The following is a 25,014-nucleotide window of genomic DNA, read 5'->3' as shown; positions in this document are numbered from 1 at the left end:
CGGGATGGGGGGCTCGGCCGCGCCCTGGCGGGGGCTGGTGGCGCTGGGGCTCAGGCTGCTCTTCCTTGTGCCCGCAGGAGTGCCCGTGCGCAGCGGAGATGCCGCCTTCCCCAAGGCCATGGACAACGTGACGGTGCGACAAGGGGAGAGCGCCACGCTCAGGTAGGAGCCGCCGCCGGGTCGCGCGTGTCCCTCCCCCGGCGCCCCCTGGTCCGCCGGGACTCGGCGGCACCCAAGCGGGCGGGGGCCCTCAGGCCACGCGGGCCCGCGCTGGCATGGCACGCAGGGCCGCAGCGGAGAGCCGCCGCTCCGCCCTGCCAGGGCAGGGGGGCGACACAGGCAGGCGAAGCGTGTCATGTCCTCCCTCCGCCGCGAGCCCCGTGGCGGGCGCGAGCCGGGTGCTGTGACCGCGGCCGCGGCCGGCGCGCGGTTGCGGCGTTGGCTCTGTCTGGAGAGGTGTTTGTGCTCTGGGGACCGAGAGCCGGTTTCCAGCTCTGCGGAGGACCCCCGGGTAGACGGTAGCTCCGTGATTTGCAAAGTTCAGAGCAAACGGAGATAACGAGATCGGCTTCTGAGAGGGGCAACCAGGTACCTGGGGCTTTTGAAGGGAGCGTCAGCCCAGTCTCCAGCACACTTTTTGCCTTTCATCTCCCTAATAGGTGGGCAGGGGGGTTCACTGGAAGAGCTGGACACCTCCCACCCACCCGTTCAGCCTGGTAAAAGCAAGGAACCGCACTGAGCGGTGCTGCCGCTTTTCAAAGCTCGGTGCCAGACGTTAGCTAATGAGCACGCAAATCCCCGCTGGGAGGAAGGGGAGCGCAGAGCAGCCCGGCGCCCCGAAGCAGAGCGTCAGTGCTCCCAGCCGGTTGGAGTGAAGTGATCCTGACGCCCCTTCTGAAGCCCGGTCCTGCTCCCCATCCAGTGGTGCCCAGCCTCTGCAGCTCCCCATTTGTCCTCCATCCAATTTAAGGTCTAGTTGTGTCCTGCCAGAGCTCAGCGGTAGTGGTTACCACTTGAGAATAAGGGGCACAAATGGGTCAGTGCCCAGCTTGGATGGTGGAGGCTGGCTGGGTCGTTCAGGGCACTTTCCCGGCTCTCAAGTCCTGCATCGTTAGTTCTGCTGCTCCAGCAGGGAGACGGGGACAAACCTGGCTGCTTTGGGGTGCGTTTGTTGAACCAGTCCGCGCAGGGGTGGTCAGCCCGCCGCACGTGTGCTGCAAGGGCGTGGGCAGCCTGTGTGTGTATACGTGGGAGACCAGGGAGAGGACGGCCAGCACAGTGGCAGGTAGGGCAGGGAGCAGAAAGCAGAGCAGCACATCAGGCAGGGGGGGAGACCCGAGCGGCACTCGGGAAGGCACGGGGACAAAAAGGGCCCCACAGGCTTAGCGGGTGCAGCCCCCGAGCTCTGATGTCCGCGGTTGTGAATGGGGCTGGCCCCACACTGTCCCTTCGGTGTCCCAGGGTGCACTGCAGATTTGTGCCAGCAGAGGGCCACCTTTGATCTACTTTGTCACTTTTGGGGCCGTTTCTGCGCTGCTGGAGCCCGCCGCGCAGCGCCTGGCTGGGCAAACGGGGATGCTCGCCAAGCCGCCGGCCCCAGAGCTGTCGGGTGTCTGAACTTTCCCGCAGGAAACTTTTCACTCTCCAGCAGAACTGTTCCCTGCCTTCTCCCGGTAGCAGGACTGTTGGGGAAACGCCCCCCCCCCGCCCCAGAACTGGAGTCTCATGGTTCCTGTCTCCCCGGAGTATCCCCTCCCCGCGTCTCAACCCTGCTACGTGGCTTCCCTCCCGCACCCCTCTTGCCTTTGCCCTTCAATTTTAGCATGGCCTGTTCATTCCCCACCCTGCTTTCACCTTGTTTGCCCTCCGTCTCCCCCTCAGTTCTGTTCTTCCCCTCTCTAACTTCTGCGCCACCACTGTTTCCTCACCATTTCCGTCTTCTCTCCCTTCTTCCTCTCCTCCTTCCCCCGTGATGCCCTCTCCACTCCTCCTCCTCCTATCCTTGATGCAGGCTTTCCCCTAGCCCTGGTGTGCTGCGGGCATGACTGTGTGCTCAGCTGCAGGGTTGATGCTTGACTCTCCCTGTGCCTTTCCATGACAGCTCCCTGTCAGGCCATGGTGGGCTGCTTCTAGCCTGCCCCGTTTCCACATGGCATTGACAGGCCCCCTCTTAAGTGCCTGTTTGGTCTTTGGGTGCCTGCCCTGGCATGCAGAGAGATGGTCAAGGCACTGCTGCAGACTTGGTGCCTCCCAGCGTGGAGCACTGACAGTATGCATGAGTCAGCTGAACCCTCCAGGCCTCTCCCAGAATGGTTCAGATAACAGGGAGTAAGCGCAAAGCTCCAAGAAGTTTTCAAAGCAAGAACATTGCCTCCTTTGATGTCTGTTGTGCTGCTCTGTCCTGCCCAGAAGGCTGGCATGGCTTCTGTTTAAAGGGGGAAAATAACAGCCCTCCCTAGACTGAGCTGTCTCCTTGGAGCTGAGCGAGCTCCACCACGGGTCTGAACCCCGCTATTCGGAGGATAGCAGTGCCTTCACTGTTCAAACCAGCTGTTGTCCCTCAGCTCAGCTCTCTGAGATGGACATACGCAACTCACCCATGAAGGGAATCTTCTGCTTCCCTTGAATGGGTGCCACAGCAGTTGCAAGTCAGCAAAGGCAGGCCTGCAGTGGGCGGTGGGATTCTGCGGGGCTGGGGTGTATCAGGGATGGAGCTGATTCTGCAGTGTCCTGGGAGAAACTATGCATCTCGGACAGAGCTGCTGTGGATTTGCTGTGGCCACAGCAGCAGGCTGTAGTCTCCAGCAGGAGACAGTGTACCAAGAATGGACATGCAAAGATTCTCAGTGGCAGCTTTGCAGTACCCTGCAGGGACGGGCTGTATTGGTATGCAGGGGATGGTGATGTGTGACAGCACCTTGCAACAGGCTGCAGTATCCTGTAGGGTGACGGCATGTTGGGATAATGATTTTCGAACTCTCTTCCCTTCAAGAGCAGGAAAGCTATAACTCTTTTCTGCCCTTAAAACTGATCAGTCTTGCTGCATTTTGCCCTGATTTTGGCTTGCAGTAGGTCTCTGGTGTAAGAGATGCAGGGTACACGCCCAGGCTGGGGAAGGAGGTAGCTATGTCAGCTTCCCTCTGTTATGCCTTGGGGAGATCTGCTCTTCAACCGACAAGCTTGAGAGTTCATTTTACAGTCGTTGGGGATGTGTAGGGCTCCCCAGCCATTTTACAAACAAAGAACCTAGATCCTCAAAGATCCTAGATGCAAAGATTCAAAGATCCAAAGAGCTCTTTGCATCCCTAGAATTTGTAGCAATCCCTTTTACCCAGAGGGACACAGCCCTCCCACTTTGTAAATGGAAATGCATCAGGGTCAGACCTAGAAAGGTCCTGCACATCTGCATCTTCCCACTGATTTTAATAAGGCTCATCACCATTTATGATAAAGTCTCTTAAACATGTATGGTGTGGGGATTAAATTAATATCCGGAATGAGATCTGAAACAGGGAGCGGAGCTCTGTGTTTTACAGGGAGAATAAAACAAGGATCCTCTCCAGGCAGACAGTAGCTAGCCCCAGCCTCAGCAGTTTCACTTCTCAGGATGTCTCTCCACCTCTTCTTCCAAGAGAGCCCTTGCCTCATCATCATCCTTGCAGACACAAAGCCTCCCTCTCCTAGCAAGCTGCAGGGTCATATTCCAGCTGTAGTAAACCTGTTCTGATATTTTGGATGGAGACTGGTGATTGCACCTTACTTCCTACCATAAGAACCAACAGTTCTCATAATGCATTTAACTACCTTTCAACTCAGAGCAACCCAAAATCAGCCAGTCTGTCTGTCTATTTATAGAGAGAATGCTGATATTGAGGAAAATATTAAAGTAAAATAAGAATTTGGATATATAGTCAATCGCATGGTATTACTTAGGCTGCCAGGCAACCAACCTTTTATAACAGACATTGGCATAGTTCATAAAACAGCAGCTGCCGAAATTTTCAAGCCTTTATAGTTTTATCTGCATTTAAGAAAGAGTAGCTAATTTTTGTGCATAGCGGAGAGGCAGGGTGTTTGGGTTCCCTGCCCGGTGCAGCTGATGACTTGTGATCGGAACTCGGGGCACTTCATCTACTGCTCAGTGGGCACATCTACATGTGCAATGAATGTGCCCTGAATTTGCTGTGAGAAGCAACTTGCCGGTGTTTATGAAGTGGTCTGAGCTCCATCTGTGAGAAATTTTATGTCTAAAATAGAAACACAACTGCATTTTCCCTGTACTGAAAAAAGTTTAGAAGTAACGTGCCCCCATTCACATCAACCCAAACCTCACCCACCCCCAGGTCCATCACCAGTAGAAAGGAAAAGACAAATGAACAGCAGAATCGTGCTAATTCACACAGAAGACTTTGTGATTCACTGAATTTTGCCAATTAGTGAGTATGTGAACAAACCCAATTAAAATAAAGCCAGAATAAAACATCATGAAATGTTGTTCCTTCATTTATTTTTGCAATTATAGTTTTAATTATTTCTGACAATGCTTCATTGTTTTTTACAATAATCTACTGCAGTCTGTTTCCCAGCATATGATGAGGTCCTGGCAATATAAGACTGCTGCAAGGAGGCAGTAGCAGCCGGCAAATTTGGGCACTGGTCTGACAGTCAAGAGACAGGACTTATTGTAGTGTCTGCCATTGACCTTTTGAGTTGCCCAGGACAAGTAACTGCCCTGCTCTGTGCCTCAATTTCCCCGTCTGCTGAATGGGGATAATGGCACTCATTCACCACTGAGCTCTATAGCTGAAAGCGCCAGAGAGAAGAGAATTATTGTAGCTACTTCTCTGCTATTGAAATCCGTGCTGAGAAGTGTGGAGAGACTGCTGCTTTTTACGTGCGAATGCTAAAAGCCCAGGGCTTAGCAAAGAACAGATTAGCGAATCTCTGCTCTCTCTCTGCCCCCTCCCTCATCCCCCTTCCCCCAAAAAAGTTTCCCAAAGAAGCTAAATATATACCTGCCGTTTCCAAGGTAGATCTTGCTGCATGTAGGAGCTGTAATTGGCGACTCGCTGAAATTACAGGCATGGATTCTGGCATTTGGATCCTCCTGGTTGGCATAATAATTTCTCCCTAGGTAGCTGGTATTTAACTTGTCTTATCTGCTCCTGATAGTTATAATTACAGTGCCCACTAATTTCACTGTAATATCAGAGCCATTGTCTGGTGGTGGAGAAAGGTCACTGGGTTGCAGGCGAGCTCCCTCTGTGCCAACCTATTGCACAAAGACAAATGCTCTTACGGACTTGCGGATACTGTGGCCTTGCAAATGTGATGGGGCCTCCGTAATAAATGCCCGGGCCCAGGCACTGGAACTGAACAGCCTCGGGGTTCCTGTCCGCATTTCAAGCTGGGTTTTCTTGCGTTAAGGAGGGAACGCAGGAGGCAACAATGAGAAAGATGTCTGGTATTTCTGCAGCCCCTTAACATCCCTTTGTCAAGCTCATGCAACATCCTGGAGTCTTTGCCCTGGCGGTTCTACCACTCTTATTCTCATCCTAGTTGAGTACCTACCTCTGAAGCCAGTGGGCTGGATTTGGTAGGCGTCTGCTCCTGCCGCTAGAGTAGCTTCAGTCTAGGATTCACACAACCCCTGGGAGATAGATCAGCAAAGTCTGATTGCTGTTCCTGTCAGCACCCCTTCCTCTCAACCTGATCCTTCAGACATGGGCTTCACTGGGCAGAAGCTGAGAGGCTGTATCTCTGTTGTTGGTTATTGCTGTTTCAGGAAAAGTGGCAGAATACAACAGACAGGGTTGTGATGAGACGGCGGATGGCTTCAGACAGTAACATTGCAACTAGGGACCTGGACTGGCAGCCCTTGCCTTAAAAAGATGCATTGTAGACTGCATTAAGCCTTTTTCGGCTTTACAAAAAAAGGGGAAAAAGTTACAGTTTCTTCTAGAAGGTTTAGGATTGAAATCCTGGTGAGGTTCTTGTAGTTCTTTCTAGTGGAAAGCCAACATCCACATCTAGTTCTTGAGCTTTACTAGTCTGACGTGTTTGGCAGCAGCAATATTCAGCTACAGAGGGTGAGACTGAATTGCTTTGTAATCCCTTTGCTATGGAGTAAACTAGATCTTTCTGTCGGCATAATAAACTCCCCTGGACTGTAAATGGTAATCGCTGTCTTTCCTCTAGATAATATGCACTGTTCCAAGAGCTCTAGTCTTTGTTTTTGGAAAGGGATCAGGTGTTAACGCTACAAAAAGAAATCAGGACACAGCAGCTGGATTTCAAGTTCCCATCTTCCCAGGAGTTTTCTGTCTTCCCTATCCTGCTCTGTACATGGATCTGCATCCAAATATTTTTCCACATCCAGAATTTCTGCCGACTTCCCAAAGCCCGAAACCATGGCTGCTTTTTATAGCAATTAAACGTGCAATTTTAAACGATATTCTGGAGACTACGGCCAGGCAGACAATTCATGATGAGTAGCTGATTTTCACCTTTCTTGGCTTTCTTAGTCTCTTTGCAAACAGCCTCAGGAGGGAACAGGATTTTTCTCCAATTGTATTCATTCAAAGTAATTCACCAAATCAATCCTATGAATAAATCCTGGCCTGTTGTGAGTATTTTAATGTGAATTTTGGCCATTGGAGCTGTTTTGATTGGACACACTTGTCTGATGCTCTTGCCCCTTGTCTGGATGATCCAAAGCTCTGAAAGGTCAAATCTCTAGGGCAAATACTCAGTTTCATCTTGCCTATGTGTTTCCCATGACAATCTGCCAGTAGCTGCTCAGAATTGGCCGTTCCCATGACCGTTCCCACCAGCCAGCTTGTTCCTTCGACTCCGTGAAGAAAGCAACCATGCAACGTTCTCATCACAGGGACATTAAATGCCAGATGTTGATAGAAATATTATCTTGCTGCAGCCCCCTGGCTCTTGGCCCTGACCTCCTGCTAAAGCATCCCCATTACGTTGTGTTTTTAGTCCTGCAGCCAGGGTTGCACATGCCCATTTGTGCGGTACCAGGCATAGGAGAAGAGAGGGGGTTTCTCTGTCCCCGTTGCAGTGCACAACTTGTGTTTGGAAACATGGAGTTGGATCAGAAATGCCCAAAGCCAGAGGTAGGTGATTATTTCGGGCGAAGGGCTGCTTACTGAGTTTTGGCAAGACATCGAGGGCCACATGACAGGCAGCCAGAGGCAGATAAATATTAATTTTCTAAATTTTTTAGGGGCCCCGCAGGCCAGATAGAATGGCCTGGAGGGCCGCTTCTGACCTGTGGTCTGCATTTTGCCCACCCCTGCCCAAAGCAGATATTACTTGAGCACACTGTGGATTGCCCGCAGCTAAATATTCAGTGCAAAATGGGATTCTGTTTTCCACCAGCTTGTGCTGCAAGGGCGGCCTTGTCTCCAAAAAACTGAGCAACAGTTTGGCTGCCGGTGTGGCCAGACCGTTCCTGCCCATGCTAACTAACTGCCTGACTAGTTCCTTGCAGTTCCCTGTTTGTTTTTATCCATCTGTTGTCTCCTGACTTTGACATAGATTACAAGATCCTTGGGGAGGACCCAGCTTTGCATTCCAGATAGCAAGCCATAACAGAAGACAATCACGTCTGTTGCAGAATAGTGTATGGGTGGGACGTTATTCAAGCATATTCCATAGGTGAATTACCCCATATAGAATCCTAGAAAATCAGGACTGGAAGGGGACTCAAGAAGGCATCTGCTCTATCCCTGTCCAAGCCCCAAGACCTTTGGAATAGCCCCATGGATGACTGAACAAGAAAGAATTGATTCTTGGCTTGTCTCCTCCTCTGGAAAGTGCAAGCCTTTGCTATTTGGGCAGGAAGGACTTGAAGAGGGTGGGGGGGCAGTGAGAGGGCTGAGCTCCTTTTCTGCCTGGGGAGAAAATGGGATAGAGTTGCGGGGGGGAGAGCAAGTGGTCCATGCAAGAAAGAAGAGGGAGTTAGGCATGATAGAATGAGACTGAGAAAGTGGATGATAGGAGGAAGAGCAGAAGAAAGAAAGGAAAAGAAAGCAAAAAAAAAACAAAACCTGGGAGGGCTAAAGAGAATGAACTAAGAGGATCCCACATGGCGCGGCACGACAGCAAGCTTGTAAAGTTCAGCGCTCTGAGAAGGCAGGAGTTCTTAAATCAGGCCCAAGTAATCAACACAACTAGCCTGGGGACAGAGAAGAAAGGTGCTGGCTGGAGATAGCTGAGATTAATGGGGTTTCAGTTTAAGCCAGCCTGCTGTTCCCCCAGCCCGGGGACACGACACAGCAGGGCAGTGCCTTCCCTCCCTTTATTTATTTATTTTGTGTGTGCACACGTGTGTGTGTGCATGTGTGGATGTGTGTTTAAAAAAAAAATCTAACAAATTTCTAACCCATATAAATCCAATTACCCGTGTTTTGCCTGCAGGGTGCGAGGGAGATTAATGTTAGTATTTTGGCAGGAATGTAAAAAGAAATAGGTGGTAATAACAATGAAGGCTCATAAAAAGGAGCCGATAGCCGAGTCTGTGCCTGGGAACCTGGCTGTAATTCTCATGGGCATTTGCCATCAGTCTGTGCCAGGGCCCTTTTCTCCTGCACAGGGGTACAAAAGAGCCAGGAGTGCTTCCTGGGCCTTGGACCAGCTCATCCTGAAATGGATGCTGCCAGGGTAGTGGCACTGTGAGTCGGATAAACGTGTACTGCAAAAGCATCTTCCCTTTGAAGACCACGCGGTGCTTTGCAGATATTCAGTGCTAAGCCCCACATGAGCCTCAGGAGTCCAACAGCATTACACCAGTTTCACAGGAAGGAAGTGGAGTGCTTGATTACTGGTTTCTTAGAAGGTCAGGAGTATCTCAGCTTCTGCTGAACTCGAGAGCTGCAGTTTCTCGTTACGCTGCAAAATCTGGCTCAGGTTGAGTTGGCCCAAGTTTGTTAAAAATGCTTACGGCCAACTGAGAAGGGGCATTTGAACTGTAGTCTTCTGGTCAAACTGCATTCTGGACACAGCATCTGTCCTGGGAAGACTGCAGCAGGGCTCACATCTGTGTCACTGTCACTGCACCTCCTCTCCACTGTGGCCTCCATTCTGCATTGTCTCCTCCTGCCTCTCCCATCCCTTCCCTACAGCATTGCAAACCTGAATGCGTATGAGGTGTCTTTGCTGCAAATTTCACCCGGGTGATAGATTAGCCATGCCTAAGGCAATGTCGAGAGACATGGAGAGAGCAAAGCAATGTAGCTGCAGGCCAAAGGCATACCTGACATATTGTGTGTTCCCTGCTAATACATTCCCCTGTGTTACACTAGGATCCTGGATCATATCCTGTGGTCCTTTGCAATGCAGTATACTGAGATACTCCATAATTATTTCCCAGTCAACTGTGGGAGAATTTGTCTGCTCTTTTGGATAGAGGGAACTGTGGGAAAGTATTGGAGGACTCAATGTGGTTTAGCTTTACATCCTTGCTGCAAAATGGGTGGGTCGCCAGCTCAAGCGAAAGCTATGTCAGCCCTTAGCAGCCAACCAGCTTCATTGTGAGCACTGGTAAACTTGTTAAGGTTTTGTGTGTGAATGGGAAGAGGGTTTATTAGCGACAGGCAAAAGAGACCGAGCAGGGTTTGCTGTGAAGAGGTGCCCGTACTTGCAGTGTCAGCAATGTGGTGTCTCAGTATTAAGCTTCAGAGGCAAGAAACGCAAACTCTGGCTTTGCTGCTTCAGGCTCTGTGTCATAGCTCCCAGGGTATCTGCAGGACACCAAATGCTCAGTTCAGGTATCTTAAATTTGTTTCTGTCCTTTACATCCCTTCAATAACTGCTTCAGCCCAGTGTGCAAAATCCCTTGCCGCATCCCCAGTAATCACCCCAGCTCATATATTAATCACATCCCAGATAATGCGTCCCCATAACAGTATCCACGCTCTCTGCTTCGCTCTGCACCCGGCTCCTTGCTCTCCGTTTATTACCACGGCGCGTTTTATAACCTGCTTTATCAGATGGCTTTTTTTTTTTTAAAGAGCAGAGCCCACAAGCGACTCATCATTTCAGAACCAGGGAGAGAGCCGTTAGCAGAGAGAAGAAAGCTTCCATGCTTATACCTTAAATGAAGAGGCCGCTTTACAGTGTTGTTGCATCTAATTCAATCAAGGCAGTTAAAGCTGAGATTTAAAGTCTTTTGTGCTATCACAGGAGTTGCTCTGATGCAGCAGCAGGTAGAGGAAAAAGACTGAGCCCATTTCCAGGGAGACTTGGAAGTTACTGTAGGAGACAGCCAGGCCCCAGGCTTTTTGCAGCTGTGGCTACATTTGGAAACAGTTAGCATTCACCTCACACAAGATCTCACTTTCCCTCCCCCTCCCTGCTCTTGCTCCTTGTTCACATATATTCCATTAAGTGGAATTGATTAGTTTGGCTTTTTTTTTTCTTTCTTTTTAGTTTTGGTTTTAATTACTAGGTTTAACCACATAATTATTATACCGGCTGGCCCTGACACCATTTGAATCATCCCCACTTCCCTCACACCTGTTGGAGTGTACTGCTTGGACTTAATTAAAGGCAGGGTGCCCCAGCTCACAGAAACAGCAGGGTGAAGTGGAGGCTCCTTGGAGAGGCGACCACTCTGGGAGAAGGGCCTGGTTCATCCCTGGAGTCATTAACTGTAGGGTGAGAGGACTTTATTATGACCATCTTGTTTGGCCTCATGCGCGAGGCAGGGCATAGACATTCATCTGCAGATTCCAGCATTGAGCACAGACTTTCTGACTCTGGTAATGCATGTCTAGTAGAAATAAAGTCTGTTGTGATTCAAAGACATCCAGGGGCAATGAATTTGCTACGTTCCTAAGTGAGCTGGTCCAGTTCTTAACTAGTCTCACACTTAATAACTTGCCTTTCATTTCTACTTTGAATTTGACTTCCATTTGTACTCGCTCTCCACTCTCAGCAGTCCCCTCCTTATGTAGGTATGTTCAGACTAGTATTGAGTGAGTAAGTGATTTCTTTATTTTTAAGTTCAATTGGTTGAGCTCCTTAACCTTCTTACCATCCAGCACATCTGCCAGATCCAGACTCATTCTTGTCGTCCTTCTCATGTGAACTCTCTCCCATTTCTCATCATCCCTTTTCAAAATGTGGATCTTGGGAATGGACATGTAGCAGTCCACGATGCCTTTAGCAATACCATATGCTCGAAAGAGTTAGCTTGAAATGGGTTGCATCATCTTCGGAGCAGTTTTGAATGGGTGGAATATACTTGTCCTCATTTCGGGATTAATATGTCTAACTGCCCCAGTGCATGCAGTTAGTGTAGACAAGGGAAAGCACTTAAGCCAGTTTCCTTTTCAAGCAAGTTATGCCCAGCTGTTGCCAGTTGTGTCTGTCCTTGCCTATAGCGGGGTGCACCTAAGGTGCCTGTTGATATCTGAAATCAGGACTGATGTCAAAGAGACATTGCCAGAGATAATTCTGCTGTTTGATTTTAACTAGCTTTTGGCAAAGCAAAGAGGAAAGATCCCCTGCCCCCCCAAGACTCTCTGTTGGGGTTTGCACCAAGCCCTGTGGAAGGAGGGCTACTTGTGGGGAATGCTCTGCTGAGCGCCCATCTGGATGGCCACACTCAATAAAGTTGCTGGTACTTTATGTTGGGTTTAGAGAATTAAATAAATGTTTGGCACAACTTGGAAACCAACAGGGTTCAGTTAGTAGATGCATCACACCAACTTATAATGCTGACTTGCCAGCTGGACAAGACTCTGCCTGTAGCCTAAACCAGGCACTTCTGTCCCATGGGAACTGCTGGAGGACTTTGTATAACTGCATTGAGTTGTTGCCTGTTCCCCAGAGAAATGTGAGAGTTTCATTGCTCAGCTCTCAATTATAACCATGCTGGAGAGGGAGCACAAAGGGAGTTCATCATAGAGGAACAACTCTGCATTGCCTGGGCTTGTGGGAGAGTAGGAGATGAAGCACTCAACATTCACAGGTCTTTTTCATCTCTAATTTCAGTGCTTCTGCTTTCAGACAGTGCTGCCACTAGAGCTGAAATGCAGCCCAAACAAGAGGCTTAACAAGCCCCGAGAGCTGTCCGGAAAGTTATCCTGACACCAAGTGACAGACACTCAATTGATATCCTCTGGAGACTTTAAACACACTTCTGCTAGGCTTCCAGAGCTGGCTTTGTCTCAGACCTGGAGAATCTGTTATCTGTAGTGATGCCTCCCCTGACATGCCTCATTGCTCATGACGTTTCTCTTTGCTACCTGCTTCAGTGTGCTGGTAAACTCTTTCCAGTGCTGGAAGCCTTTTGAGGTGCCTTTCCTTCCCCATCCAGTTCGCTGCTGATATTTAATGCCTCCTCCTTATTAGTAGGGTCTAGGCATCTTATGAGTGTGCTTACACTGCTCAGGCAGAAGAGGTTTGGCTTAGATAAGGGCCTGAATCCAGGTCTTGGTCATCACGGGTGTGCACAATACACATGGATTTCTGGATAAGCCAAGCCTGCCTTTCTCCCTCCCCCATTAACAGCCCTACCTAACCACCTTCAGTCTGGATGTAGCCACGTGGTCCCACTCGTAGTTTAGGTACAGGTCAGAGAATCTGAACTTCCAGATGCTTTTCTGGACCTGGGAAACTTTTGAGGGTTGCCCATCTGAAACCACTCCTCTGCTCTCAGGATCCAACATAGTACAAAGTCTTTGCATGGACCAGCGTAGCCATTGCTAGACCTGTGAGGACTCTATTGCTGAAGGCCTGCATATGCCACAGTTCTGCTGTGAGACCAACCTGTCAGCCTTTGTACCATAAATAATCCTGCATCTCTTCCTTTCCTGCTTCTCTCCACTGTCTTTGCATCCGTCCAAGGGGTGGAGACTCTCTCCAGAATACACACACTTGAGTTGATTGAAATGGTGATATCAAAAATAGGGAAAAAATGAGACCTCATGCAAGTGAAAATACCACTCAAAATGAGGGCCAGAGCATCAATGACCTCCTCTGCTACCCTCCAGTTCATGTACATATCCTTGATCATATGTATATGCGTGTATATCACTGCCCTATCTGGGTGGATGGCTGATCAATCTTCTAGGTCAGCATGGTGTAATACCACCTAAGGCTCTGAAATGTCAAAATATTGGATACTCCTCCCACCGGAAGCATCCCCTGCTCTGAAACAGTCCTGCAGAACTGTTTAATTTGCTCTTTTCCATAGGATTTTTTAATCATCCTGTGAAAGTTAATAGAGAATTCCAACCTCACTGTACTTCTCCTATAGGATGAGTTCAAAAATAATTGTAAGGCTTCCAGCAATAGTACATACTATTTTTTTTTTTTATTATTATTATTATTATTGTTATATCACACCCTACAGAGGCCTATTGACTTCCTCCCAGCACTTTTTATGAGATATTTTTGGGGGGCAGGTGTGACAAGATCTTAGGACCATGTTTGTGACCAGAAAAGCCAGATTTGTTTTGCTGTGAGGTTCGTGCAGGCTGCTGCTGCCCAGAACAGGAGCACTTGGCCCAGGGCTCACTGCCATATTGAAGAGCCCTGCTTACACCTCATACAGACCCATTAGCATGAGGGGGATGGTCTTTAGCGAGAGCTGGGCCAGCCCAGACTATGAACATTGAAGGAGCAGAGACACAGAGATGCAAGCAGAGCATTTCCCTTGATTTTACTTTTATGGCCCAGGTAAATCAATGGCCAGGGCAGCCTGTCTGCAGAAATCTCCTCCCTAAAAAAAAGTTTCCCTGTCTTTGTATTGGTACATGGATTCCTCTCGCTGTGCACTAATTGATATACTAGGACAGCATTCAGAGTCTTCCTTCTTTCCCTCTCCCACTTCCCTCATTGCTTCGTGTCCTGATTAGAAACTATACTCCAAAAAGTATCATTATATATTGCATTTATGTCGGTCTTGGAACAAGCACCCTGAAAAGCTCTCCATCCTGACCAGTAATATCAGGTCCTTTTCCAGTCCTTCGTCTCCCCAACCCAGCTGGGGGGTACCCTCTTGTTATTCCAGTTTGGCCCAGCCCCTGCCGTCGGCTTTGCATAATCACCACCCCTGTGCCTCCAGCATGTCCTGCTTTTCCAAACCCACCCCACCCAGAGCTTTACTCATGCACTCATCATCCTAAGCTGCAGCACCCCATGGTAGTCTATGGCTCCCCCAACACAGCTGTACCATACTCACAACAAAGACCACTGCCTGCTGTTTTGAGTACTGGTCTTCATCTCAGCTCTTCAAATATACCTAGATGCTGAGCTGAGTCATGACCTCCTCTACTCTGGCCACGTACCTCAGTCTTGTCCTGCCCTTTCCAAAGCCCCTGCTAGCACAGACCTTGCAGCTGCTTCTGGAAGATGATATTGGATTCAGCAGGACACTGCCAAGCTCACCATCTCAGCACCTCATTTTCATTCAAAAGACAGTTTTCCCTTCAGCTTCAGACCTGTGGATTCTTGCCCCTGCCCCTCCTTTCTGTTCACTTTTTGCAAACAGTGGCCATGTCTACACGTGCATTTATGCTGACATAAATTTTCAGCTCAGTAAGTTACTGCGCACTAAGTGGGAATAGGCTGGCATCTACACATGCAAGCGTTAAAGCACATTAATGCTGTGTGTGGACTGACTTGGGACTGAAGTTAGTCCCAAGTCAGTCCAAACGCACAGTGTTACAGTGGAGTAAGTGCACAGTAACTAATCGGGTGTAAATGTGATACCTGCATGCGCAGGTATTAAGTTTATGCTCAAGTTGGCATACACCACCATATTTACTGTGCAGTACGGACATGCACATATAGACACACATCCAGACTGTGCAGGAATTTCGGTTACTGCATAGTAAATGAGCACGTGTAGATGCACTAAGCAAGGCCCAGTTCTATGACTTACTGAGCAAACTCCTCTCTTATTGACTTGAGTGGCAGGCTCAGCACCTTTCTGAAGGCCTCTGTCCCTCAAAGGATGAGGTCCCTATTGAGCCTGACAAGGAGGGAAGCCAGTCGTGTGCGCCTGGCCTGAACCATGAGCGGATGTGGTATTCCCTGCCTCTCTGGTAAAGGGCTGACAGGGCTCTGCTGGGCTTGGTAACATCATTTGACATTTATTGATTCCTTTTGTTTATTATTTAGAGGTAAATCACTGCAGACTTTAGTTCGTGCATGTCTTTTCTGATCAGCTGGTTTGCTACGGTTATGATGCCCTGTAGGGTTATCAGAATCTCAGCAGGCTGCTGGTGCTGGGGTAGATTGAGCATCCCTTTATAGCCAGAAATGCAGGCTTCCTGAAGAGACTCACACAAGCAGTGCAATGGGGAACAGAGGCATCATTTCAAATACCGAGAGACCAAAAATCCCATTCCTTCTGCTAAAAATAAACCTTGTTGTCTCTGAGCCCTTTTACCATTGGTGAGCGAAGAGGGGGTAGGGGGGTGGTAGTATTGGGTCAGACCTAGACTGTGCTGTAGTTGGGTCAAAATTAGAAGATGTATCTAAGCCCACAGGATCTTTGGAGAAGTTCTGATCTAGGTAAGAATTTCATCTCTAGGACTCCTCTTTGAAAGGGAAAAAAGAAAGATCCAAAGCTGAATGTAGTAACTCAATTGTCTTGAAAAGTAATAACGTTCAGTGCTGTCTTTTCATCTCAGTCTCATCTCTGGTTCACACAACAAACATGAACATTTGATATCAATTCTCATAGTGTTTGCACCCCTTGATTTTTCAACTGACCCCAAAGTCTCCTGTCAAAAGTTGCATGTGCATTGAAATTGCACTAACCTTTAAATTAGCAATTTGTTCAGTATGAAGCCATAAATCAGGTTGGGTCTACTCAGAAGGTTTGCAAATGTTAGCACATCTTGGAGGAACATGGTCTGAATCTCTGGTTCATACTGCAGCCTGAAATCAGCCACATTTTACATAGCTTGGGGTTTCATTGTGAGCATTACATGCCTCTGGCCTTTTCTTCCATGTCAGGTGCTGTGCCTCAAATCACCAGCACTGTCCCATTAATACACTTGATGCTAGTGCTTAGTGTTTGCACCCTGTTTAGTGTTCAGGTGTAGCTGGGTGTCATCACAGAACAAGAGGGAAGCTGTGGAGACAGTGATGTCATTTGATTACTGGCTCTGTCCTCTTCTACTGACTCCCTTTATGACCTTTGGCAAGTCCCTTTTCCTCTTGCTGCTTTGGTGTCCATATTTGAAAAAGTGGTCTGAGATCCCTGTATGAACTGTGATACGAAAGGGTATGGTTGTTGTTGTGGTGAGTCAGGATGGGATTGTGAAAGAGCCAAAGGGAGTATGGTGTGTGACTGTCACTGAAATTCAATGGAAAAGAGTACTTAACTCCTGTGAGTTCACTGGAGACTCTTGTCCTTGAAGACCTCTGGTGCTACTGAAAAATGACTGGCTGGTGGATTAGTAGCATTGTCTGTTTAACTACAGAATCAGCACAGACATCTTTGCAAACTTCACTTGCCCACTACAGTGTGCCTCACCTCTCCAGGACTTGGAGGTGGGTTCACTTTCCATGTACCACTGAGTCCCTGGCTGCCCAACCGAGATGGCCATGTGCTGCCATTTGTACTTGGGCCTTTCTGATGTAGATGCCTGGTCACTAGGCCCTGGACTGAGCCCACATGTCCTGTGTCACACAGACCCTGAAAGCAAGGACAGCCGAGACTTCTGGAGCTCAGCACCTACCATGGAGGAGAAGCATATCCCAAAAAACCATGGCTCAGATGTCACCCTTCAGAAAATCAGGGCATTTCTGTGAAGGTGCCTAAATATCAGTGCTTAGCTGTCCAACTTTTTGTACTCAGCTGACCCTGGCCTTTCAGGTGGGGCTTTTGATTCCCACTGAATTCACAAGGGAAGGGTAGGGTGGAATCGTTGACTTTAAGGGGACCATAGAGAGTCCTGCGACAGATACTCTTTAAACCCTATCAGGAACTTATGTTTAAGAACGATAATTTTATGTTCAGCACAAGTTAAATAATATAAGAAAAAGCTGTGTGGTAGGTATTAAAGTTTAACAACTCTGTATATCTATTACCTAGTTGTTAAATCTTTATATGCCTTAAATAATCAATTGATATTTAATTAGCATACAGTACAATTACCGCCTTCCTAAATCTATAATGATAAACCAAGTTGCAAGTTATTGGATGTTAATTACTAGCTGATGATTAGAAACAGCTATAGACATTTACCAGCCTCATCCTAGATATAATACGGCGTGTCCATTGCGCACTGCAGAGCTAAACTGCACTTGCTGTGTCTTAATAATCAATGGGTGTTTAACATGCAATATTTGTCTAATTAGCTCCAAATTAAATCCTCATTGACAACACTTCAGGGCTAGAGATCTGCATCAAATATGATAGATTAGACACAGGAGGCCTGCTACTGCTAGCTGAAGATGTGCGTCATCTGCCACGCCTGCCATGGGTGGTACGTGCCTCCTTTCATGCCTGTCTTGTCCAAAGGAGGACTGACTGATGTCTGGGTTTTGGTGGAAGCGCTGGATTCAAGTCCTTGGAGAAGAGAGGCTTCTCTTTGTTTGAAAAATAGGGATAACATGGGCAGGCTCAGCCTGGATCTGGAAGCACCATTTCTGGGGCTTGAGAAGAGAGTTTAGTTTCTGTGACCCCGTCATTTCTGCATTCTGAGGATGCTGATTAGGACGGGAGTGTCGTTAATGCCGGCAGTGTTCGTGGTTGTCGCAGCATGTGAATGCTTGTCCTCTGCGAACTGGAGTGAGAGCCATGAGAGTGATTTCGTGGAGGTTTCCCAACCATTGGTACGTAGTAATTCAAAGTCACTTGTGGCCTGGTTGGATATGAAGCGGCAGCTTGAAGGCAGAAGCCTCAGAGAACCTCTCAGCAATGACCCAAGACAGTGATTTTCAACCTATGGTCCATGGACCCCTAGCGGTCTGCAGATTATATCTAAGGGGTCCATGAATGATGGCTATGATCAATCAGAAGTATGCAAATACCCACACTTATAATTCAAAGTGGTCTTTACCTCTATTCAAAAATTTTTAGAGGTATGCAAATGAAAAAAGGTGGAAAACCACCGTCTTAAAGAAATCCAGTTCCATTGGATGATTCCTTGCTGTCTTTCTCCTTGGCAGCCCTCTAAACACAGTTATGCAGAGGCAATACTGATGTCCTGACACCGCACATGCTTAGGTTCTCTTGTCACATGCGCACATCCAAGCACACACCCACACCCATCCTGCTCCCCCTCTATTCAAAACCCATCTGTTTAACAAGACTCATGAGGAAGACGTTTCTGCCTCTCTTCTTTATTCAGCTCTGACCAGTGCACCTGCATTAGGGTCTGCTTGGTGGTGTGTAGCATGTTGTGTACTGGTGCCAGCTGGGTGGTGACCCTCAGGGTGTGCCTGCGTATCAAGGTGCATCCTTTCCTGACCTGAGCTTTCAGGTATGGTTGGAGGAGCAGCACTTGGCGGACATCCCCACTGCCGGCTGGTCATGACAGCAGCAGAGTGCCCGAGCTCCTGTTTGGAGCAGGGGACTCTGCGCTTTTCTGGCTGGCTTCACCGAGGATGCCCCAGACTGTTCAGCTGGTGAGGCCTGAAGTCAAACTGCAGGCTGGAGACCGGGGTAATGTAGCAGAGCCAGATATTTAAAATGACATGGGACTTTTCCTTGCAGGGCGGAGTGGGTAGAAGTGGCTCAGTAGCAGAGTATCAGAACTGAACTATCTTTCTGGCACCACTGGTTCAAATCCCCAGGGTGGGCAGCTCAACCCCTCATCTGCCTAGACCATATCGATCAAGTTTTTGTTCTGGCACTTGCGTGTGTTGGGCACTTCAGGTGAGCTGATAGCAGAAGTGGTTCTGGTTACCGCACGTGGACTGTAGAGAGCTGCAGGAGTTCGGTGCACGCGGGAAGGTTTGCCCAGCTGTCACTGGCTGCAGTTGATGCTTTCCTTCCTTGTGTGCTGGCTGCCAGCCCAAAGGCAGAGACGGTTCGATCACAAAGCTGCTTAGCGTGCATGGAGGGCCATGCCTTCCACTGAGGTGCATCAGAGCTCCCGCCTCGACACCTGAAAAACTCTGCTAACTTTCACCCGCCGTGCATCTGCCTGCACTGTGCCACCAAACCCAGGATCCTGCTAACATGGAAGATGCAAGAGGAATTTGAAGTCCTCAGTTAGCTGAGAGCAGATGCCATTTGATGCAGGTTAGATAACAGAGAAAGCATGCGGCAGAGGTTTTGGAAGTAGGAGGATGCGGGTTTAGGCTTTGCCTGGGCTGGGGTTTAATTCTTGGCTCTGCCACAGACTCAGAGGTTTCACAGAAGTTTAGGGCTGGAAGGGACATCATGAGATTGTTAGGTCCAGCCCCACTGCTCTGGGCAGGAAAGACCCCTGGGGTCGAATAACCCCAGCAAAGCGTGCATTCAGTCCCCTTTTGAAGATCTCCAAGAATTTGCCTATTCTGCAAGGAACCACTCCGCTGGGAGTCTATTCCAGGCCTGCACCACCCCGCTGGGTCTGGTCACATGAACCATGAAGAAGTGCTTTTCTTATATCCAGTCTGAAACCTTCTTCTAGGAGTTTATACCTTTTGCTTCTGGTTTTCCCCAGGGGTGCTTTGGTGAATAGTTGTTTGCCTGGCCCCTGAGGCTCTCCCCTGATATATTTGTAACCGGCCACCAAATCCCCCTGAAGTCTTCTTTCCATGCCGAGCAGACCCATATCTGTCAGCCTTCCCTCATATGGCTTGCTCTTCAGGCCTCTGATCATACACATGGCTCTTCTCTGGACTCTCTCAAGCTTCTTCACATCCTTCTTGAAGTGCGGTGCTCAGAACTGGACGCAGTCCTTGAGCTGCGGCTGACTCAGTGTATGACCTTGAATGACTTCACTTCTCTGCACCTCTGTTTCTCATCTTTAAAATGGGAGAGGATAACTGTGCTTTTTTTCTACTGGGCTACTCGGCTTCAAGGCAGAGAGAGTCTCTGTGTGTGCGCAGAACACCGAGAACAAATGGGGCTGTAACCTGGGTTTGGGACAACTAGGGTTATATAGTTTACATACTGCCAAAAAGCAGAATGGACGAAGCGTTTGTTGAGGAGAGAGTCTTGTATGGGAGCATCTACCCCCAGTCCTTACAGAACAAAGGTAATCCAGGACAAACATTTGTTATTGGGGTAGCTAAAACATGTTGGGCACCTTTAATCTGACCTTGATACCAAGGATGCAAGGGCTGGGTTGCATAAGGCAGATCTGGAGGCAAGAGCCCTCTGGATTTTGCACAGGGCTTGCAGCACATGGAAGAGAAATCCCTGTGCTGGGCGGGCTGGGGGAAGCAATCTCACTGCAGTTTGTCAGCGAACGTGGAAGCTGTTTTGAGAGCAGTGGGATGGATTGGATGGCCTCTGGCTCTTTCTGAGAATCAGCTTGTCCTTCACACTCAGCGTGGATGTAATTAACTGCACTGATGGGATGTTATGCCAACAGCAAAGCAGAAAACACCAGAAAATGAGTCAGAAAGGATACAGGGCCATTCAGAGGAAGGGTATGAGGCGGGGGAGAGGAGGCGGACGGCTGTGCCACGCTGCTCACCTCTTGCTGCACAACGTATGTATTGACATCAGCTCCCCCCCACCCACTTTACTGCCCACCTCTGAGAGGGTGAGCTTGAGGGACACCATGGGGATGGGGGGAAGCTCAGGAATGGCTTTACAGCAGGGATTGAGATGTGTTTGCTCTTAGCTCTTGCTTGCTTTACCTCTCTTCTTGGTGGTCAGGGTGGAGGGACGAGGGCTGTGCTGGGTGGTACTTTCTCTCAAGGGTATTTACCACTCATTTGCAAATGGTTTTATGCGAGATTGTTCCAGGTTGTGCAGCCTGATGTTCAATGGTGCTGGCCACCCATGGCTGATGTTGGTGGTTTTGATTCATGTTACGGGTGTGCCTAGGATGCCTGGTTAATGACCTGGCCCTGTGGTGCAAGGTGCTTCACAGACAAGCAGCAAAGACAGCCCCTGCCCTAGAGAGTCCAATAGGAGCAGCACCGAAACATGTGCATGCATCCTATGAATACCAATGGGACCTATTAATACCAGTGAGTTTTGTAGTTATTCAATACCTGTCTAAAATGAAGCATATGCTTAAGTCAGGATTCTCAACCAGGGTGCCATGGGACCCTGGGGGGTCTTGAGACCCTTTCAGGTATGCTGCAGGGTGCCATGCAGCATTAGTACTGGTAGGTGTACAGGCATGATTTATGACATAAACCCAGAGATTTCCAATAGGAATCCACAGTGTTAAAAATATTCTCACCTGTTGTCATCTTCATGAGTTCTCAGCAACAGAAACATTTCTTTAGTATTTTTTTCTGTAACCAAAACACAAGTGAAAATTGAGAGCTGGCATTGTTGGGGAGGGGAGCAAGGGTTGAGTCTAATGAGCTTGAAAACCACAGGCTTAAAGCATTGCCCTGAATAAGGATGGACTTAAGCAAGCACTTTCCTAGTTCACAGCCTGCCTGATCTCCTACTGTCAAGGTCAGTGGAAGCTGTGTCTTTAGTGCATTTGAAGTCCTGTCTTGGGGTTTCAGTGCTTGGCTGGAGATCATCCTATGTAAGCAAAGGGCCAGATTCTTATGACCTTCCTGTAGGCCAAAGCTTACCTTCCTTCAGGGGCAGTCTCCTGACTTAAAGGGGTCACAGACCACAGGGGAGACAGTCGGAAGCTAAACAAATATTGGACCTGACTCCAGAAGCTCTGCTCCGGCTTGGTGCAGAGTGCCCTCCTTTTGCATGGATATCCATAGATGCTCAGCACCCCACAGGCTTAGAAATGAGAGAAGGAAAGATGGAAAATTACTTCCAATTAGCAATTGAAATTGTTCTTTTAAGAATTTGCCTATTCTGCAAGGAACATTTAGTAATTGATAGCAATTTCTAGTAATTAAATACAAATTAATTCATGTTACCGAGGAGCAGTTTATTTATGGCTCTGTATTTATGGGTACTCCCCCTCCTTAAAAATATCATCATTGCTTTTGATAAGTAATTAGAGTTTACTAAATAATTTCCCAATGTAGGTATGAATTTTAAGTAATTCTTAGCACAGAGCGCGCATTTCATTGTATCAGAGTGCGGGTTTCTCTCTCTTTATACTGCAGCAGCTCCCAGAGGCTGCAGTAGGCAGTGCCCCAAAGTGTTCAAAGTGTTTGCTATATCCCTGCCATCTCCAGGGCTCTCCTGTAAGTGCTTCGACAAGTGCTCCAATTCCCCGTGGCCCTGCCTGCTGTGCAGTCGATGGCTCCAGTATGGTGTGGGCATAAAACACTCACTAGCCAGACCCACAGCTTGCACTTGCTTTGCCCGAGAGTGAATGAATTTCTATTATATGGGGAAAAGGTGAATCCAGACTTGCCGGTCCCAGATATTTAGAAATCATGACCTGGGCCACCAAAATTCATGACCTTAGCATAAACATTGTGAGATGGTTCTCTTTTATGGGTATTTTTACTTATTTTCCACTTCTAACACTTTAAGGGTTACCTTGGGGTTATGTTGTCATGGACCTTTAGGACAATTTATGTATAAACCAGGGAATACTGACATCCACCTTACCAGGGACATTTGTAAGGGAGTAAATGAAAGTGCTTCATTGTCCTTTCTCTTCTAGTGTCTATGGGTGAAATTCACCCCTGCACAAGGCACAAATACAAGGATGTACGTAAGGGATCTCCATCCTGTGGGTCTGATGCTAGCAGCCTGCACAGAGCAGGATCTTGCCGTTACTGCACATGCCAAAATGTGCTTTGCAGACTGTGAGTCTTCAGCCCTTTCTAATCATCTGAGCAGACACATTTGTGTCTGCTCCTGTCCCTCCTTTTAGTGGGACCACAGCTCCCCTCCCCCCACTGTGTTTTCTTTTTTTTCCCCGAAGGAGTCGCCTGGTTTTTGCAAGTCCATGCACACAGCCTGTTCTAGTTTGTTTCCGGCTTCATTACTGATCCTGATTAAATGGCAGTTGTACAGCTAAAGAAACACAAAAGGACTTTTGCAAGCCTTGGAGGCCTTGGATACAAGGAGATAGATGCCTGAGGAATCTAGAGAGACAGACAGATGGAATTGGTTGGTGCTGAACAGTAATGAGACTTAGTCCTTCAAAGCAGGTCCCAGCCTAGGGTCTCCAAGTGCCTGGCACACTCCCACCAGGGAGTGCAGATTTCAGGCACTAATCAGGGACCTCCAGAGACCCTTCATCCCAGCTTCAGTGTGCCTCAGCCTGGAGGAGGCTCCTGCTGAAAAAGAGGAGGGGTATGTGAGACTGTGCAAGCCCTAGGAGGGGAAACCTGAAAGGTCTGATCCCACAGAGCTGCCCTCTGCACCAGATGGAGCAAGGAGGGAGACGTGTGTCCCCGGAGCTGCCAATTTTGGGCTAGACTATGGGGCCCAGAGCCTAGAACAGCGATTCTCAGCCAAGCCACAAGATTCTTTTAGGTGACTGTGCAATATTAGCACTGCCAGTTGTGCAAATGCCTGCGTGAGGTTCACAAGCTCAACCCAGAGAGTTCATATAGAAATCCATAGTGTCAAATCCATTGTGATCTGTCTGAGTTCTTTGCAACAGAAGAATGGTTTTATAATTTTTCTGTAGTCAAAAAAACAAGTGGAAGCTAAGAGCTGGCATATTCTGAGGGGTGCCTTTACAAAGCCTGGGAACCACTGGCCTAGGGGATAATGTAAAGCAGGCACTAGAGTAAGGCTGAGTTGTGTGGCCATTTTCAGCTACATGGGCAGAAGGTAGCTCTGAAGATTTGTAGTAGCAACAGACAAAGAGCCTGGCTCTGGGGGCTTCCCCAAATAAAATGTGAGCTCTGAAGCATTGGTGTTTGTCCATCCTTTTGCCCCCCCAGTGCATGGGCAGTCTTGGCTGGCACATGCCAGAGCTGCAGTTTTTGTACTGTTGTTCCCACACTGGCACGACAAAATCCCCACCTGTCTGCACACAGCAAAGTGTCTGTGTTTCATTTCCACTCGAGTCCTGTGATCTGAGCTCTCTCAGATGTATGCTTCCATGTCTGGACATGAAGAGCTAAGAGACTGTCAAGAAGTTAGCTGCAGTCTCCTTGGGCTCTGCTCCCCTTCCAGCAACTGCATGCTCCAAGGCTCTTGCCTGTGTGATGAACTTCCCATCCAGAAAGTTGCTGCCTCTGTAAAGCTTTAGGACTCAGCTAGGGTTTTGAGCTGGTTGAATGCCCTGTGAGCCCAGTGACAAGGGAAAGCAAGGCAGCTGCTCCAGTTTCTGCTGCCAGCAAAAGTTCTCTCTTCTTTGGTTACACGGTCAAACATCTGCAGGCTTAAAGGGACCCAGGCCGCCGGTTAGGCCCGATACAGAAATGCTTTATATACAAAACACTTTGTATGAATATAAATGCATCTTTAAATGCATTTCAGATGCTGCTTGCTTGTATACATTCCCTGCAACATTTACAACCTGAACTGAGTGGCAGTTATTGGGGGAAGTTTCCTTGACCTGTGCTATGCTGAAGGTTAGACTAGTTGATCATAATGGCCTTTCTGGCAATCTGTGACTCCATAAAGCAGAAATGGTGATGGTGGATCCACTGCGTGGCAGTTTTCTGTAGTGCAACTTTTTAAACCCAGCCATATCCTCATAGTGCTTTCTACCCCAGGGCTGTGCAACTAGCAGCCCACAAGGGGTTAACGTGTGGCCCCTGTGCTCCAGCACTACTGCCCCTGTTACTCTGGCTGCAGGAGCAGCTGGGGTCTTGGGGATCCGCCTCCCTCCCCAGGCTTCCACTGCATGCCACAGCTGCCAGGGAGGGCGACTGTACAGTGCAGCCTGCAGTGTCAGGGGAGCCAGCAGCCTGGAGCACCTTTGCGGCATGGTACCACGTGCCATGCAGTGTGGGAGGGGACGGGTTGCAATGTACACGTGCAGTATACAGCCTAGGGGGCCCATGGGGCCTCTG

The 25,014-nt window shown here is 48.5% G+C and overlaps 1 protein-coding gene across 5 annotated transcripts in view; it reads left to right on the top strand.

Moving 5' to 3' along the window:
• The window catches only part of OPCML (opioid binding protein/cell adhesion molecule like), a 630,964-nt gene that overhangs the window by 340,814 nt on the left and 265,136 nt on the right, over positions 1–25,014 (top strand). For all 5 annotated transcript variants that reach the window (XM_019547024.1, XM_019547022.1, XM_019547026.1 and 2 more), the window contains one exon: positions 78–162. In XM_019547024.1, coding sequence (XP_019402569.1) covers positions 78–162 — 85 coding nt within the window. The remainder of the gene's footprint in view (positions 1–77; positions 163–25,014) is intronic.

Source organism: Crocodylus porosus, unplaced genomic scaffold (assembly GCF_001723895.1).
Source record: "Crocodylus porosus isolate Cpor-Errol unplaced genomic scaffold, CroPor_comp1, whole genome shotgun sequence".
NCBI classification, from domain to species: Eukaryota; Metazoa; Chordata; order Crocodylia; family Crocodylidae; genus Crocodylus; species Crocodylus porosus.
The sequence above is the reverse complement of the archived record's forward strand: the minus strand, read 5'-3'. Positions and strand labels throughout refer to the sequence as shown.